This window comes from Oncorhynchus clarkii, chromosome 3 (genome assembly GCF_045791955.1).
Source record: "Oncorhynchus clarkii lewisi isolate Uvic-CL-2024 chromosome 3, UVic_Ocla_1.0, whole genome shotgun sequence".
In the NCBI taxonomy this organism is placed as follows: domain Eukaryota; kingdom Metazoa; phylum Chordata; class Actinopteri; order Salmoniformes; family Salmonidae; genus Oncorhynchus; species Oncorhynchus clarkii.
In genome coordinates this window covers 74,928,878-74,946,723 of record NC_092149.1, presented here as the reverse complement: position 1 = coordinate 74,946,723, position 17,846 = coordinate 74,928,878, and the positions used below count along the sequence as shown (strand labels likewise).

Sequence of the window (17,846 nt, the reverse complement as noted above, 5' to 3'; positions counted from 1 at the left end):
AGTGGTAAATACTGTAAGTAGATGTGTTTTATGTGCAGCTGGACAGTAGTATGGACTCCACGCTCCAGTATAAAGGGGAGCTGACCGTGGTTCTGAAGTACATCCCTGCAGAGAAGAACCTCATGCTACCCCTGGACCAGGTCCAAGGTGCTCCACAAAATCCTTCTGTTTAATTTGCTCCAACCCATCACTAACTCATATCATTCAACTAATGACATTTCATGAAATACTGTTTGGAATTTTGCTCATTCACCTCTCTCTTCCTCTCCTCCTCTCAGTGAAGAAAGGCTTTCTGAAAGGAAAGAAGACCAGCATCAAGCTGCCTAAAGGAGGTATGGTGGAACTGCTGGTCAAGGAGGCCAAGAACCTGACCTCTGTCAAGTCTGGAGGCACTTCAGACCCCTTTGTGAAAGGGTGAGACCCAGATAGACTCATTCAGTTTCATCCAGCCTTCATTCCTAGTAAGAATGATGGGAAGGACCTACTACCTACCTAATTCCAATTCCTCTGACAGTTTTGTCTTGTTTCCTGTCTCCCCATCCATCCAGGTACCTGCTCCCTGACAACAGTAAGTCCACCAAGCACAAGACGGTGGTGGTGCGTCGCTCGGTCAACCCCCAGTGGAACCACACCTTCACCTACTGTGGCCTGCAGGCCGGAGACCTGAACAACGTGTGTCTGGAGCTCACCGTCTGGGACAAGGAGGCTCTGGCCAGCAATGTCTTCCTGGGGGGAGTCCGACTCAACGGAGGGACAGGTCTGTCTGGGAAGAACCAGGGGCAGGGATGGGCTGTTTGGTATTGGACTTCTCTACTGTTCTCTCTTCTTTTGTTCTGTTCTCTGGTCTTCTCTTCAGTTTAACTCTAGTCTTTACTTCTCTTCTTTTCTCTCTTCTCAGAGGTTATGGTGATTTGTAGCATATTCAGTCAGCATAACGCCGTAGGGATATGGAGTGTATCGAACAGATAGTGATGATCTATTGTCTCCCTACAGGCCAGAGCTATGGGAACGAGGTGGACTGGATGGACTCGTACGGAGAGGAACAGCGGCTATGGCAACGCATGATTGACAACCCGGAGGTCCCCCAGGAGTGTACACTGATGCTGAGATCCAGCATGTGCAAGCACAACACATGAGATGGAGGGAGGGAGGGAAAGAAGGACAAAAGAAAAAGGGACAGAGAGAGGTGGCAGAAAAGGGAGAAACAGTGGATGGAAAGGGGGGGGAGAGAGAAAAAGAGAAGAAAAGAAAGAGGACATTGGTTGACAGTGCTCCATGTCCAAGCTCTATCCCGCAATACAGAGCTGATGACATCACTCCACTTCCTGACCCTTAAACCCTAACCTCTGAGCTACCCTGATCCTGCACTGGGGTTCATAGTCCTCTACCTGGTACAGAGGTCAACCAGTCATGCCTTACACACACATGGCCATACCCAGCCAAGACCAAGCACTGCTGCTACTACTACTACTACTACTACTACTGCTACTACTACTACTACTACTACTACTACTACTACTGTACATTATGACATGTACAGGTAACTGCTAAAATAATAGAAACACTTGAGTAAATGAGAGATACAAAGTATATATCCCTCCAATAGAGTTCCAGACACTCCTAGAAGGTGGTAGCCCAACGCCCTATTAAGACACTTTATGTTGGTGTTTCTTTTATTTTGGCAGTTACATGCATGCAACATAATGAACAAGCACATTGTCATTTGTATGATCTGATCTGACTATGCACAACGCTCTCCTCTCCCTGTGTTGAGACTACTTGAGGTAGAAGTTGTTCTTAACCCCAGATCTAGGATCAGATTGCTCTGACCTGCTCTTAACCATAACCATTTAGGGGGAAGATAATGTATCTGAACCCGCATCAGTGGCTCAGGGTAGCTTTTACCTAGGCTTTGACTCAATCAGAACCCGCGTTGGCAGACATCCGCTTAGCGGATGTTTTGTTTCGTGTCCACAATAAGCTAACGCATGGAGCCACCTGTGGATTTTCAGCTCTAACACAGTTACACTTCAGACACCGCCAAAACAAACGATATGGGGATCTAATAGAATCTAGTCCCTTCTCTCATAAAGTAACTTCTCCAAAGGCACTTAGGGGTTGATGCATGCTGAGTAGATTTAAACATTCCCATAGTATACTGTAAAATGATAATAAGGGTGTGTTCAAGATTGCATTGTTTAATGCAATAATGTTATTATGCAACTAATAAACCCCAGTTTCAAAGTGTTGCAAAATTGCATTGTAACTAATCCTGAACACACCAATGGTTTTACTGTAGTTTTGATAAAGCACACATTACGAGTAGAGTGGCACAAATAGCCACTTCATAAACAGATGTTTTGGACCTCATTTTGGGTGGAAACAGAGATTAAGGCAGAAATCTAACCAGAGATCCAGCAGCACCAAATCGCTGATAGAAATGTATTGTGTCAAGTGTGGAATAGAGAGTCAAGGGGGCAGTTATATCTGCAACACAGGAAACATTTTGCCCCAGGAGCCTTGGGGAGATGGGAGAAGGATTGCATGTTCCAGAGTGAACCCATGTCCAGGCCACCCTCTCAGTCATAGGGAGAACTCAATTGCATACTCCTCCCGTCTTCTCTCCTCGCCTCCTTCTAAAAACCCACTGGAGGAGAAAGTCAGAGGGGAGGGACCTTTGGCTTTTTAATCCAATGGGTTTTGAGAAGAGAGGACGTGAGGAGAATGTAATTGAAATTCTCTCTATGACTCATTGAATAGAACACATCCGTCAGCCTGTCTGTCCCTGTAGCCCAGGCCACTGTGACCTGTCTGTCCCTACAACCTCATTGGATGAGTAATAGCACTTCTAGTATCCCCCCATTAGTGGTTCTGAAGTCTTGGCATGCACCTCATATGGCACCCTGTTCCCTATTGGGGTGGCAGGGTAGCCTAGTGGTTAGAGAGTTGGACTAGTAACCGAGAAGGTTGCAAGTTCAAACCCCCGAGCTGACAAGGTACAAATCTGTCGTTCTGCCCCTGAACAGGCAGTTAACCCATTGTTCCTAAGCTGTCATTGAAAATAAGAATTTGTTCTTAACTGACTTACCTGGTAAAATAAAGGTATAAATAAATATGGGTGATTCTACAGAAGTGGTGTAAATTGGGGGTTGGGAAAAAAATTACATTTGTATCCTATTTTTCCTAAACTTTCAGCACACATCTCATATGTCAGATAGACATATCTAATACTCACACACTGTTTGTATTTCAAATTTGAAGTATTGTCCTGAATGTCTTACCAGGAAAAAAGTGTCACGACCGAAACATACTGAAAAAGTATAAATACATGGAGAAACATGCTCATTATTGATCATTTGGATTAACCTTCTATTAATGTTTTATTTGCATACAACATGGTCAAAATAATAAAAACATGATTTTTAACCGGACTTTCAAATCCTTTAAATTGAATTTAGAGAAATATAATCTCTATTGTTCTTCAGTAAAATGTTCAACGTTGATTGTAAAATCTAAAATGTTTTGATTGATTAATTTACTTATGTATCTAATTCATTGTTGCTTGATGTATACATTGTAACTTTTCCTATCTTTATTTTAGCAAAATAAAGATTGTCAATGGATATATATTGGGTATATTTTAGTATAGACATTACCATTGAGGGCTTCCATCATTTTAAAGTAGTCAGCTGGATGGGGATTCTTATGGGTTGGGAGCATTGTCTTCTTCAAATTGAGTTGCCTATGGTTTGTAAACCAAAGACTAAGGTCTTGTCCGAGAGCATGAGCCAAGACCAAGATTTAAACCAGGACATTGGTCCCAAGATCCATACCCAGGGAGTTGAGACCATGACAAGTTAAATACATCATGTATGTGGACTTGAGTGGTCTCAAGACCAAGACCACAAGACTCCATGGGCCCTTTCTTCAATTATAAGAAACTTGAGTGGAGTAAAGTAGAGTATAGTTCACTGTAGTACTGTATAGTACAGTACAGTAGAGAAGAGTACAGTACAGCACAGCACATTATAGACGTCTATGTTTGGGCTCTTTTTTCCTGAAGTGTGCTCTTGACCACTACCTACATGGTTGCTCAGGATGTATAGCATGGCGCTTGCAAATTTAAAATGGGGATAGCCTCAATGGCGCTGCCTGTGCTGGCACAGATGTCATGCTGGTACAGATGCCATAATGGCACAGATACAAAGATGAGACCTCTATCAATCTCTATGGTGTCAATTGTTTCAGTTGTGACAGCTTTGGTTGGACAATTTAGACTTTTGGACAGATGTACTTCCCACCAAACACATACATACATACATATTTATTGAAATATTAGATGTTGAGTAGTGAAGCGTCTTCTTAAAAATACATGAAGATTTATTAAACCTGCTCACAAACTTTATCCAAAATGTTTGCAGACAGACTACTCACTATGTGGCCATGCTAGGGGGTGCAATCCCATCAGCTGGAGATATATGTAGGGGTGTGGCTTAATGCAGATTCATTCTACAGTCTTTTAATGTGTGTGTTTTATCAGTCTTTTAACGGTAGTGACATCAAAAGGTGGGCCAGCATTTTTTTTAGAAGTATGTTTTAAAATAAACAAATCTACTAATTATACCAGTATCTTTCAATGTCATAATAGAACAACTCAAGATGTTCTGTTGAAATAATAATACTAAAACTATTTAAAAAAATCATGAATTGCTTTATTTTCAAACATGAAGTTTAAGAGTCAGTGTGTAAGACAGACATCTCTCAATAGAAACAAGTATATAAACAATGACTTTGTACTATATTAATTGAAAAATATGTTTGTTATTCCCTTGAAGTGAATTAGAATATATCATGATGTAATGAAATGTCCTAAGTTTGGAGACTTAAATGTTTTTCTAAATCGTTTATTTTTCATTTTTAAGTGGGACAGCAATTTACAACACTTCTGTAGAATACCCCAAATACTCTATAGGGAAAAGGATGCCATTTGGGCTGCAGACTTGGTCTCGGTGTCACAGCCCACTGTCACAACCTACAGTCTACTGTGGAATGCAAGTCTACATATTCACCATTGTCTGAGTTCCTGTTATGCTCTGGATTCTGAGTGTAAACAACCATTGAAAACTACAGAATACAGTAATAATAATACTATTAAAATGGCATTTACTGTGTAGATGAGTTGCGGGCAATACCCTGCTACTGAAGAAACACTAGACGTGTCTGACAGCATCTCTGTTTTAATGTCCTCTCATTCAAAACTAGATTGTTCGATTTGACATGGCAATGTGACTGAATCAATCTCTTATTTGGTTTAAAATGTTTTATCGGAATATTTTGAAGAAATAAACAACACATATCATTCCTCAGATGACTTCTATGTATGTTGAGAACAAACTTTTCTGTGTGTTGTATAACTGTCTGTATCAGATCCAGTGTGTGTGGGCGTCTGTAAAAGTGTGAACAAATTATGATTGGTGTTATTTCCTGATAGTTGCAGGTTGAAAATACAATCTAAACAGGACCATCTAATCAGCAGGTTTACATGGGCAGGAGTTTCAGCTTTCCATGGTAACATCACCATGCGGTAAAATGGTTCAAGCTGCAATATGGCGACCCTAAAACATATTCACATAGAAATGTGAGTTATAGATCTGTCATTCTCATTGAAAGCCACTCTAAGAAGCGATAGATTTGTTCTATGGGCGCTATGTCTATGCTTCCCATTCTTTTTCGTTTTTGCATCTCTGAAAATACAATATTTTTGGTTATGGAAAATATATTTCACAGCAGTTTATATGGTACAATGATTCTCTACACTATACTTGCTTGTTTTGTCACACAAACTAAAATTAGGCTAACTATTAGAATTGTAGCAACCAGAAAATGGGACCTATTTCTGCATATTGCACCTTTATTAGACAAAGAACAGCTTGTTTTCAGTTATCCAAAACCCACTCAGACCACTCCCAACATTCATGCTTAAAAATGTGTTTTTGTTTCTAAAAATCTATTTTTGCAAATGTTTATGAAAGTCTATTGCAGTAAAGTATTTCATTGTTACCCAGAAATGATTTGATGGGCCTCTAAAAAACAAACATACAAACTGACGAGTACAAGAATCAATAATATTGTGATGCATGACCCTCTATGCCTAGGACCTCTAACTGCTGTTGTATGCAGTGATGGAAGAGAGTAATATCTCCATTCTAATCATCCTGGTTTCAATGCTTCACAGCTTAAAGTCCAATCAGGTGTTCCAGTACTAATGATTCCTACTTAGCAATGGCTATCATGAACACACACAAATAAAATAAGAAGATCATCAAGGACAATAACCACCGAAGCCACTACCTGTTCACCCTGCTTCCATCCAGAAGGCGAGGTCAGCACAGGTGCATCACAGCTGGGACTGAGAGATTGAAAAACAGCTTCTATCTTAAGGCCATCAGATTGTTAAACGGCCACCAGTAGCACAGAGAGGCGGCTGCCTACCTACAGACTTGATATCATATCATTGGCCACTTTAATAAATGGAACACACGTCACTTTAATAATGTTTACATATCTCACATTACTCATCTCATATGTATATACTGTATAGTGTATCCTTCACTATCTATTCTTTACTATCTATTGCATCTTCGCCGCTCTGTCACTGCTCATCCATATATTTTATACTTATATATTCTTATTCCTTTAATAGATTGTGTGTATTAGGTTTTGTTGTGGAACAGTCTTCTTTTCACCTCAGTCAACACCTGATTTAGACGTTCTCCAGCGATGTTTGAAATGTTACTCTTGAAAAGCGACATCCCAAATATAAATACAGTAAAGTACACACACTACAAGGTATAAAAAAGGCCCATCACAATAGGTGGTCCAGGTAATTCATGACAAGTGGGGGGGGTGGACATTTCCTCTTTGGTTCTCTATTGCTCCTCTACTGTTCCTCAACCGAGACATTGCAGATTCACATCAGACCAACTCCTGGAAGTTTGCTATTATCAGGAATCAAGGTAAGACCCAGGTGCAGACCGTGTCGAAGTAACAATGTTTATTACAGCAACATGGGCAAAGGTACAGGACGGCAGGCAGGTTCAGGGTCAGGTCAGGCAGAGGTCGGTAATCCAGAGGTGGGCAAAGGTACAGGACGGCAGACAGGTTCAGGGTCAGGCAGAGTGGTCAGGCGGGTTGCCATACAGGGTCAGGACAGGTGAGGGGTCAAAAACCAGGAGGACGAGAAAAGAGAGACTGGGGAAAAGCAGGAGCTGAATACAAAAACGCTGGTTGACTTCACAAACAAGACAAACTGGCAACAGACAAACATAGAACACAGGTATAAATACACAGGGAATAATGGGGAAGATGGGCGACACCTGGAGGGGGTGGAGAAAAGCACAAAGACAGGTGAAACAGATCAGGGTGTGACAACTATTTTGCTCAAAAGTTGTGTTTACTGAATTTATAGACGGGGAAACTGTTTCCAACAGTAAAACTCCAAACATCGCTGGAGGACGTCTTTAAGTACTGAAAGGCGTTACATTGGTGGGAAATGCAGGGTTGAACCATTTGAGGGAGTCTCCCAGTGAGGGACAAGTTGACTAGCTGCGGTCTGATATGGGGAAGTGGAGGATGGGAGTCATGGGTTCAGGTAGTAAGCTTGAGCGACAGTTTAGTTTAAGTAGTAAATTGGGTTTAAGTGACAGAAGGGTCTTTGTTGAGATGGGGATGACTGGGGTGGGGGTGTAAAGAGAAAGTTGCGGGCAGAGTCATATATATATATATATATATATATATATATATATATATATATAGAGAGAGAGAGAGAGAGAGAGAGAGAGAGAGAGAGTTGGGTCAATGCACATTGTCTGAACGAAAGCGGCACTTTCTCTTCCATAGCCGTTGCTAAGTGAATATTGACGCTTCCACGTTATGCTGAAAGTTTTCTAAACCTATGAAGATGTCCAGTGAAAGCAGATATGCAATTTGTTGACACCACAACACAGTACACACTTGGATACACATAATTATCTCAAATAAAAATGTATGTTATTAAACACAAAACACTGCTCTGTTGTGATTGTTTACAGCAAGAATGAAGACGCTAACATGGCAGCAGTTGTAAAACCTGGCGCCACTCTCTATATGATTCTGGTTGGGGGCAGGGGGATATTTGGGGTGAGGGCGTTGTTGAGCTGTTGTACTACTGGCAGGTGTGGCCTGCCTCCTGCTGCTGCTGCACCATCTCATCTACGCGTCCCTGCCATGTGTCAATGGTGGTGAAGATCTGGGCGGAGGTGATGGGGTACGTGTAGCGCTCCCTGTCCATCCCCTGCTTGTCAATCATCACCATGTTGAAGTTATTATGGGAGATCTGGAGCAGTAACCTAGACAACAGACATCAACACTTCCATCAGGTCAAGGCTGAACACACAATGGTCAGTCTGAAGAATGCTGTGAAAATTAGTTGTAGGTTTGTTATGAATGATGATGGTGTGTGTACCTGAGTTGTAAGGCCAGCCCTGGAGGGATAAGTCTGTGGCGGATACGGCCGATCTGTGCGGGGTAAATCCCCTGTGCGGGGTAAATCCTCCACTGTCACATGCCTGAGGTCCAGACCACACTGGGCATGCTGGAACATGCATGCACAAAAGCACACACACACACACACACACACACACACACACACACACACACACACACACACACACACACACACACACACACACACACACACACACACACACTAATATCATAAACACACAAATAACATTGTATACACACTAGCACAGAACATGAAAATGCACTCACATAGACGTTTCACTGAATCTATCACCTGGACAGTTAAAGGCGAGTTTGGAATGACTCACAGCATATGACAAGAGTCACTTCTTTCGTGACACTTTTAAAGGTCAGGCCTTTTAAAGGCCACTGGCCTTTAATAGCTTTTTATGCCAGAGAACCCTCCAAACAGCCTGAATTTACAGAGAGCACTGGCCTTTAATAGCTTTTTATGCCAGAGAACCCTCCAAACAGCCTGAATTTACAGAGAGCACTGGCCTTTAACAGAGAACCCTCCAAACAGCCTGAATTTACAGAGAGCACTGGCCTTTAACAGAGAACCCTCCAAACAGCCTGTATTTACAAACAGCATTGGCCTTTAACAGAGAACCCTCCAAACAACCTGAATTTACAGAGAGCACTGGCCTTTAATAGCTTTTTATGCCAGAGAACCCTCCAAACAGCCTGAATTTACAGAGAGCACTGGCCTTTAACAGAGAACCCTCCAAACAGCCTGTATTTACAAACAGCATTGGCCTTTAACAGAGAACCCTCCAAACAGCCTGAATTTACAGAGAGCACTGGCCTTTAATAGCTTTTTATGCCAGAGAACCCTCCAAACAGCCTGAATTTACAGAGAGCACTGGCCTTTAACAGAGAACCCTCCAAACAGCCTGAATTTACAGAGAGCACTGGCCTTTAACAGAGAACCCTCCAAACAGCCTGTATTTACAAACAGCACTGGCCTTTAACAGAGAACCCTCCAAACAGCCTGAATTTACAGAGAGTACTGGCCTTTAACAGAGAACCCTCCAAACAGACTGAATTTACAGAGAGTACTGGCCTTTAACAGAGAACCCTCCAAACAGCCTGTATTTACAGAGAGTACTGGCCTTTAACAGAGAACCCTCCAAACAGCCTGTATTTACAAACAGCACTGGCCTTTAACAGAGAACCCTCCAAACAGCCTGAATTTACAGAGAGTACTGGCCTTTAACAGAGAACCCTCCAAACAGCCTGAATTTACAGGGAGCACTGGCCTTTAACAGAGAACCCTCCAAACAGCCTGAATTTACAGAGAGCACTGGCCTTTAACAGAGAACCCTCCAAACAGCACTGGCCTTTTTTACTCTGCGCCATGACATTTTCTGTGCAGAAACTGTGGCACTACACACCCCATCAGCACAACCACTTCAAACACACACATTCTGCTGTGGCACTCAATAAGCTGAATTTTACCTACTCTCCCACTCAGTCTCTCCTTTCTCTCAGCCTTTCTCCTCTTTCTCTCAGCCTTTCTCCTCTTTCTCTCAGCCTTTCTCCTCTCTCTCTCTCTCTCTCTCTCTCTCTCTCTCTCTCACTCTCTCTCTCTCCCTCCCTCCCTCCCTCCCTCCCTCCCTCCCTCCCTCCCTCCCTCCCTCCCTCTCCCTCTCTCTCTCCCTCCCTCCCTCCCTCCCTCCCTCCCTCCCTCCCTCCCTCCCTCCCTCCCTCCCTCCCTCCCTCCCTCTCCCTCTGTCCCTCCCTCTCCTCTGTCCTCCTTCCCTCTCTCCCTTCCTCTCCATCTATCCCTCCATCCCTCCCTCTATCCCTCCATCCCTCCCTCTATCCCTCCATCCCTCTCTCCCTCACCTGTAGGTCAGTCATCTGGAACCTGTAGTAATGATTGGCAGCAGTGGGAGCAGAGATGATGAGGAGGCGTCGTTTCTCATAGAACTGGTCCAGCAGCCCTGAGGCCGTACGCACCCCCACGTTGATGTTCATAGCTGTGACATGACATAATAAAACACGATATACCATTTCATCATATCACATCATCACATTTTATGAATGTAAATTATGTTATTTTTTGAAACACTTGAATTGCAATTGACAATAAAAAAAATGTTTTTATTTATTTCATTGCTGTTTTACTCTGTACTGGTCTTGTTGCTAGAAACATTGTTAGCCAATTACCCAGAGTGTATAAGAAGTGCTATGTGAATTGTCACTATATTACACAACACAATAGAAGTATAATACACCTCTATTAGACATTATAAACTGGGTGGTTCAAGCCGTGAATGCTGATTGGCTGACAGCCGTGGTATATTTAAGCAATAAGGCATGAGGGGGTGTGGTATATGGTAACCAGTTTATAATAACAATTAGGCACCTCTGGGGTTTGTGATATATGGCCAATATACCACGGCTAAGGGCTGTATACAGGCACTCTGTGTTGCGTCGTGCCTAAGAACAGCCCTTGGCCGTGGTATATTGGCCATATATCACAAAACCCTGAGGTGCCTTATTGCTATTATAAACTGGTTACCAATGTAATTAGAGCAATAAAAATAAATGTTTTGTCATACTCGTGGTATATAGTCTGATATAACACGGCTGTCAGCCAATCAGCAATCAGGGCTCGAACCACCCAGTATATTACAGGCCATATACCATGGGTATGACAAAACATTTTTATTTTTACTGCTCTAATTACATTGGTAACCAGTTTACAACAGCAATAAGGCAACTTCGGGTTTTTATGGTATATGGCCAATATAACACGGGTAAGGGCTGCATCCAGACACTCTGCGTTGCGTTGTGCAAAAGAACAGAACATTGCCCCAGTAAATTTCAAACTGGGGGGTCACCTCGTACTCTGACAGAAAAGTGGGAGCTGCCCTTATTCCCGGCGCGGTCGTAGACGGTGTAGGACATCTTATGGAGACCCTCAGGGAAGTGTCCAGGAGGCTTCCCTTTCAATATAACACTGTAAAAAGCCTCAGTCAAATACTATACTGTGTCAATAGTGCTGAAGCCTAACTAAAGATTTACCCTACTATTACTGCTGCTACTACTGCTATTCATTTGGCAATTAAAAAAATTGTACTTCCTGAGAGTCAGATAAACTGATGGATACTATTGTTATGTCTCTGCGTGCAGTTTGAAGGAAGTTGCTAACTTCCGCTATGTTGCGCTAACACTAGTTAGCAATGGCACATGAAACTATCTTCAGACTGCACGCATACAAATGGCATCCATGAGCTTATCTGACTCTGGGAAAGTAGAACAATTGCCAAAATCTCACAATATTCCTTTAATACTACATGTTAAAGGAAGGGGTTAAGGGTCAGGGGTCAGAGGTCAGACTGACTCGGTGAGGATGCCATCAGCCGTACCCTCTGGTGTCCCAGGTCACCCTGGCTGTGAGCCTGCTTGGCTCTGCTGTCTTCTCCTTCAGGTTAGGACACTTCATTACTGGGATGTCAACATCTACCAGAGAGAGAGTGAGGGGGGAAAGGGAGAAGTAGAGAGAGGGCGAAGTAGAGGAGAAGAGGAAATGTCAGGAGACAGAGACAGGAGAGAAACAGGAAGAGAGAAAAATAAAAAGGAAAACTGTTATCCAGAGTAATCCCCCTGTTCTGTTCTGCGATGTTGTGTCCTGTCTATGTAACTGGGCTGAATCTAGACTAGAGAAGCTATTGTCACCGCAGACCAGGAGAATCAATGTCATTTCACTAGAGCAGAAAACACTCTACTCCATCACAGCTATGTGTGTCAGTGTGTGTGTTGGTGTATGTGTGTGTGTGTGTGTGTGTGTGTGTGTGTGTGTGTGTGTGTGTGTGTGTGTGTGTGTGTGTGCGTGTGTGTGTGTGTGTGTGTGTTACACAACCTGTTCTTCTAAATCACTCAAAGTCCAAATCTGACTTCCTTGGACAAAAGAACATGCAATATGATGTATTGTCTTGAACGTCAGTGATAATTTTTGAGTCTCAGGCTTAGCCACAAACGCACACACACAGACACACACAGACACACACACACACACACACACACACACACACACACACACACACACACACACACACACACACACACACACACACACACAAATTCAGCCATGCTTATAATTACATAAACACAGTCATTGAACATCTACTTTCTCTGTGAGATTGCTAGTTGGCTGCTGGGTGTAATTTGCTGGTGGGGATGAGGAGGGAGGAATCTGAATCTCACCATATCCATCGTCAGTAATGAAGACAAGCTACAGTGAACAATGTCTCCACAACTGCATTAACAAATCACACACCACCTTAATTAAAATGTGTTTGCATATGAGATGCTACTCCAGTTGTTCTGAGACTGGGATTGTCATAGTTCATAGTGTGTCATGCTTGAGCTAGCAGCACAGGCTTATGGTTACTCACCCTTACACTGTGTGTGTGTGTGTGTGTGTGTGTGTGTGTGTGTGTGTGCGTGTGTGTGTGTGTGTGTGTGTGTTTGATGTAGGTCTTAGATCTTGATTAAACCTGTCTATAACACAGCCTCATGAAGTCAGTCAGGATTCAGAGTGAATGTGATTTATCATTTAATTGATCCCATAGTCTAGAGAGCAGCCTATATGCAGCTGTTAAACCGTGTGGGGGTTGGAATTAGGATGTGGCTAAATTCAATGTGTTTTTGACGTGGAAACCTCAATAATAATCACATAGCTACAGACACACACACACACCACAAACACACTGTACATCTGTAAATGCACGGACGAACACACACACACACACACGCTCTCTGACTAACCCACACAGACGCTCTCTCCTGAGGTCCAGGTCTTGTGGTACTGGCAGGTGACAGTATTGGGCCCCTTCAGATTGTATCCAGGGAGCAAAAGAACTCACAGCGGGAGTTAAGGTAGGATCCGTCTGAACACGTATAGCCCCCATTCGCAGGCATCTGCAGCTTAGGACACCGAATCTCTGACATAGAAACATAAATGAATAGTACATGCATGTCTGATTGTCAGGTAGATGGTCAGGTAGCTGGACACACAACTCTATTTTTGGTGTAGAGGTGTGTGTCCAGTGATGTTGTGTCTCGCCAGTAGTACAGGTGTGTGTGTGTGTGTGTGTGGTGGTCTCACCCCTGCAGGCGTAGCTCCCTGACCAGTGTTTGCTGGCCATACACACCACCTCTGCGTGTCCATGCTGCATCTCGTAACCCCTCTTACAGCGGATCTTACAGCGCGATCCCATCACGTTCCCATAGTATTCCCCGCCGGGACTGCGACAGCTCACATTGCAGTGCTTCACCTTGATGGGGGCGCACCAAGGGGTCCCTAAAAACAGGGGTGGCAAGGGAGTGAGAGGGAGAATTACAGTGCATTTGGAAAGTATTCAGACCACATGACTTCTTCCACATTTTGCTACGTTACAGCCTTATTCTAAAATGAATTAAATAAATATTTTTCCTCATTAATCTACACACAATACCCCATGATGACAAAAAATACTATTCAGACCCTTTGCTATGAGACTCCAAATTGAGCTCAGGTGCATCCTGTTTCCATTGATCATCCTTGAGATGTTTCTACAATTGATTGGAGTCCACCTGAGGTAAATTCAATTGAATGGACATGATTTGGAAAGGCACACACCTGACTGTATAAGGTCCCACAGTGGACAGTGCATGTCAGAGCAAAAATCAAGCCATGAGGTCGAACGAATTGTCCGTAGAGCTCCGAGACAGGATTGTGTCGAGGCACATATCTGAGAAAAGGGTACCAAAAAAGTTCTGCAGCATTGAAGGTCCCCAAAAACACAGTGGCCTCCATCATTCTTAAATAGAAGAAATTTGGAACCACCAAGACTCTTCCTAGAGCTGGCAAGCCCGGCCAGACTAAGCAATCGGGGGAAAGGGGCCTTGGTCGGGGAGGTGATCAAGAACCCAATGGTCACTCTGACAGAGCTCCAGAATTCCTCTGTGGAGATGGGAGAATCTTCCAGAAGGACATCAATCTCTGTGGCACTCCACCAATCAAGCCTTTATGATAGAGTGGCCAGATAGAAGCCACTCCTCAGTAAAAGGCACATGATAGCCTGCTTGAAGTTTGCCAAAAGGCACCTAAAGATGCAAGAAACAAGATTCTCTGGTCTGATGAAACCAAGATTTAACTATTTTGCCTGAATACCAAGCGTCACGTCTGGAGGAAACCTGGCACCATCCCTATGGTGAAGCATGGTGGTGGCAGCAACATGCTGCGGTGACTAGTCAGGATCGAGGGAAGGACCTCAGACTGGGGCGAAGGTTCAACTTCCAACAGGACAATGACCCTAAGCACACAGCCAATACAACGCAGGAGTGCCTTCAGGACAGGTCTCTGAATGTCCTTGAGTGGCCCGGGCAGAGCCTGGACTTGAACCCAATCGAACATCTCTGGAGAGACCTGAAAATAGCTGTGCATAATAATAATAATAATAATAAGACTCGAGGCTGTAATCTTTGCCAAAGGTGCTTCAACAAAGTAAAGGGTCTGAATACTTATGTAAATGTGATATTTCAGTTTTCTATTTGGAATACATTTTTAAAAATGTCTAAAACCTGTTTTTACTTTGTTATTGTGGGGTATTGTGTGTAGAATGATTAGGGGAAAATGTTTTTTATTCCAGTTTAGAATGAGTCTGTAACGCAACAAAATGTGGAAAAAGTCAAGCCGTCTGAATACTTTCCAAATGCACCGTATACCATTCATATAAAAGAGTGAAATAAAACCTACTGGTTCAGATATCCATCCATAGAAAATATAAATATTATTTTTGCATCAATGTAAATAAACTAGGGTTGTGTGGACATCCATGTTTTCTTACCTTACACACAGACTCTTAATTTTAGAGAGAGCAGGCACTGACTTACCCATAGCAACATACATAACCTATCCCCACTGACCACAGGACAGTGTTTACAGCATAGACTAGAGAGGTAAAAGCTGCAGTGCTTGTGTTCACCCACCAATCAATCATCACAGGTAGATAGACAGATACAATGGGTTTGTCACTTACCATAGTCCACACTGACATAATAAGAAATGCTTGCTTGAATAAAGAAGAGACCGAGGGGTTGAGAGAGAAGGAAAAAGTGTGTTTGAGGGTGTGTGCGTGCTTGTGTTCGTCTGTCTTTGGTCGCTGTAGATACAGTGGATTAAAATGGGATCATTCAATCATAGTGTTGATTAGAGGTACTTAACCCCTTCAATTCAACTATCAACAAATAAAACCTTCAGAATAGAGGCTGAAGTGGATGATAATTAAGAGCTGATTTACAGCAATATGGTCATAATCAAATCAAACTTTATTTGTCACATGCGCCTAATACAACAAGTATGGACCTTACTGTGAAATTACCGTGAAAATAATAAAAAGTAACACAATAACATAACAATAACGAGGCTATATAAAGGAGGCACCGGTACTGAGTCAGTGTGCGGGGGTACAGGTTAGAGGTCATTTGTACATGTAGGTAAGGGTAACGTAACTATGAATAGATAATAAACAGCGAGTAGCAACAGTGTATAACACAAATGGGGAAGGGGGGTCAATGTAATAGACCGGTGGCCATTTGATTAATTGTTTAGCAGCCTTATGGCTTGGGGGTAGAAGCTTTTAAGGAGCTTTTGGTCCTAGACTTGGCGCTCCGGTACCGCTTGCCGTGCGGTAGCAGAGAAAACAGTCTATGACTTGGGTGACTGGAGTCTCTGACAATTTTATGGGCTTTCCTCTGACGCCGCCTATTATATAGGTCCTGGATGTCAGGAAGCTTGGCCCCAGTGATGTACTGGGCCTTTCCCACTACCCTCTGTAGTGCCTCACGGTCAGATCCCGAGCAGTTGCCATACCAGTTGGTGATGCAACCGGTCAGGATGCTCTCGATGGTGCAGCTGTAGAACTTTTTGAGGATCTGGGGACCCTTGACAAATCTTTTCAGTTTCCTGGGGGGGAGGTTTTGTCGTGCCCTCTTCACGATTGTCTTGGTATGTTTGGAGGGGACTAAGTACACACCCCTGAGGGGCCCCAGTGTTGAGAATCAGAGTGGCAGACGTGTTGTCACCTACCCCTACCACCAGAGGAAGGTGTTAAGTCCCAGGGTCCTTAGCTTAGTGATGAGCTTCGTGGGCACTATGGTGTTGAACGCTGAGCTGTAGTCAATGAACAGCATTATGACATAGGTGTTCCTTTTGTCCAGGTGGGAAAGGGCAGTGTGGAGTCAGATTGAGGTTGCATCATCTGTGGATCTGTTGGGAAGGTATGCACATTGAAATGGGTCTAGGGTATCCGGGAGGATGCTGTTGATGTGAGTCATGACCAGCCTTTCAGAGCACTTCATGCATACCGACGTGAGTGCTACGGGCGGTTATCATTTAGGAAGGTTACCTTCGCTTCCTTGGGCACAGGGACTATAGTAGTCTGCTTGAAACATGCAGGTATTACAGACTCAGTCAGGGAGAGGTTGAAAATGTTAGTGAAGACACTTGCCAGTTGGTCCGAGCATGCTTTGAGTACACGTCCTGGTAATCCATCTCTGTGAATGTTGACCTGTTTAAAAGTCTTGCTCACATCGGCTACCGAGAGCGTCATCACACAGTCATCCAGAACAGCTGGTTCTCTCGTGCATGCTCTGGATGACTATGTGATAACGGTCTCGGTAGCCTATGTGAGCAAGATCTTGAAACAGGTCAACATTCACAAAGCCGCGGGGCCAGATGGATTACCAGGACGTGTAATTATCGTGAGGGATAAAGATTTGTCAGAAGATTTGTCATCTTTCCTCTGCCAGTTGGACCACTCTATCCATTCCTCAAACACTTGTGTAAAGATTTCTTTAGAGAATGTGAAGTTTGAGGGGACCCCAGGTTCGTATTCCAGGGAAATAAAATCTGCAGTGCATTTCCCGCTGGCTCGGAACACACACACGTCCTTATACGCACACATACACACTCTCAAACACACACTCTCTCAAACACACACTAGCCCAGGCTAATCTCCAGCTCCAGGAGCTGGTGTGTGTTTGTGTTGGCTATATCTCCTGAGTAAGAGAACACAATACTATATTTGCATCTCTACAGAGGAGAACGAGTTTGGTTTGGCCTAGAGGGTAAGGTTCCATGTCCAACTGACCACAATGAGAAGTTGGAAGTTAGTTTGACATAATTGTAAATTTGTAAAACACAGTGAACGGATGCAGAATATCAGCATCTTGTGGAAAGAAAATGAACCCAAGTGTAGACATCACATTTCTAGGCTATTCAAGGAACC

At 43.4% G+C, this 17,846-nt stretch overlaps 1 protein-coding gene and 1 pseudogene across 1 annotated transcript in view; one reads left to right on the top strand and one right to left on the bottom strand.

The window, feature by feature from the left end:
* The window catches only part of LOC139404010 (synaptotagmin-like 5), an 84,742-nt gene extending 82,524 nt beyond the window's left edge, over positions 1-2,218 (top strand). The window contains exons 14-17 of the mRNA XM_071147178.1: positions 39-147; positions 279-414; positions 549-757; positions 994-2,218. Coding sequence (XP_071003279.1) covers positions 39-147; positions 279-414; positions 549-757; positions 994-1,136 — 597 coding nt within the window. The 3' untranslated portion in view covers positions 1,137-2,218. The remainder of the gene's footprint in view (positions 1-38; positions 148-278; positions 415-548; positions 758-993) is intronic.
* Positions 2,219-2,742: 524 nt separating this feature from the next.
* Positions 2,743-17,846, bottom strand: part of LOC139386052 (sushi-repeat-containing protein SRPX-like) — a 40,750-nt pseudogene continuing 25,646 nt past the window's right edge.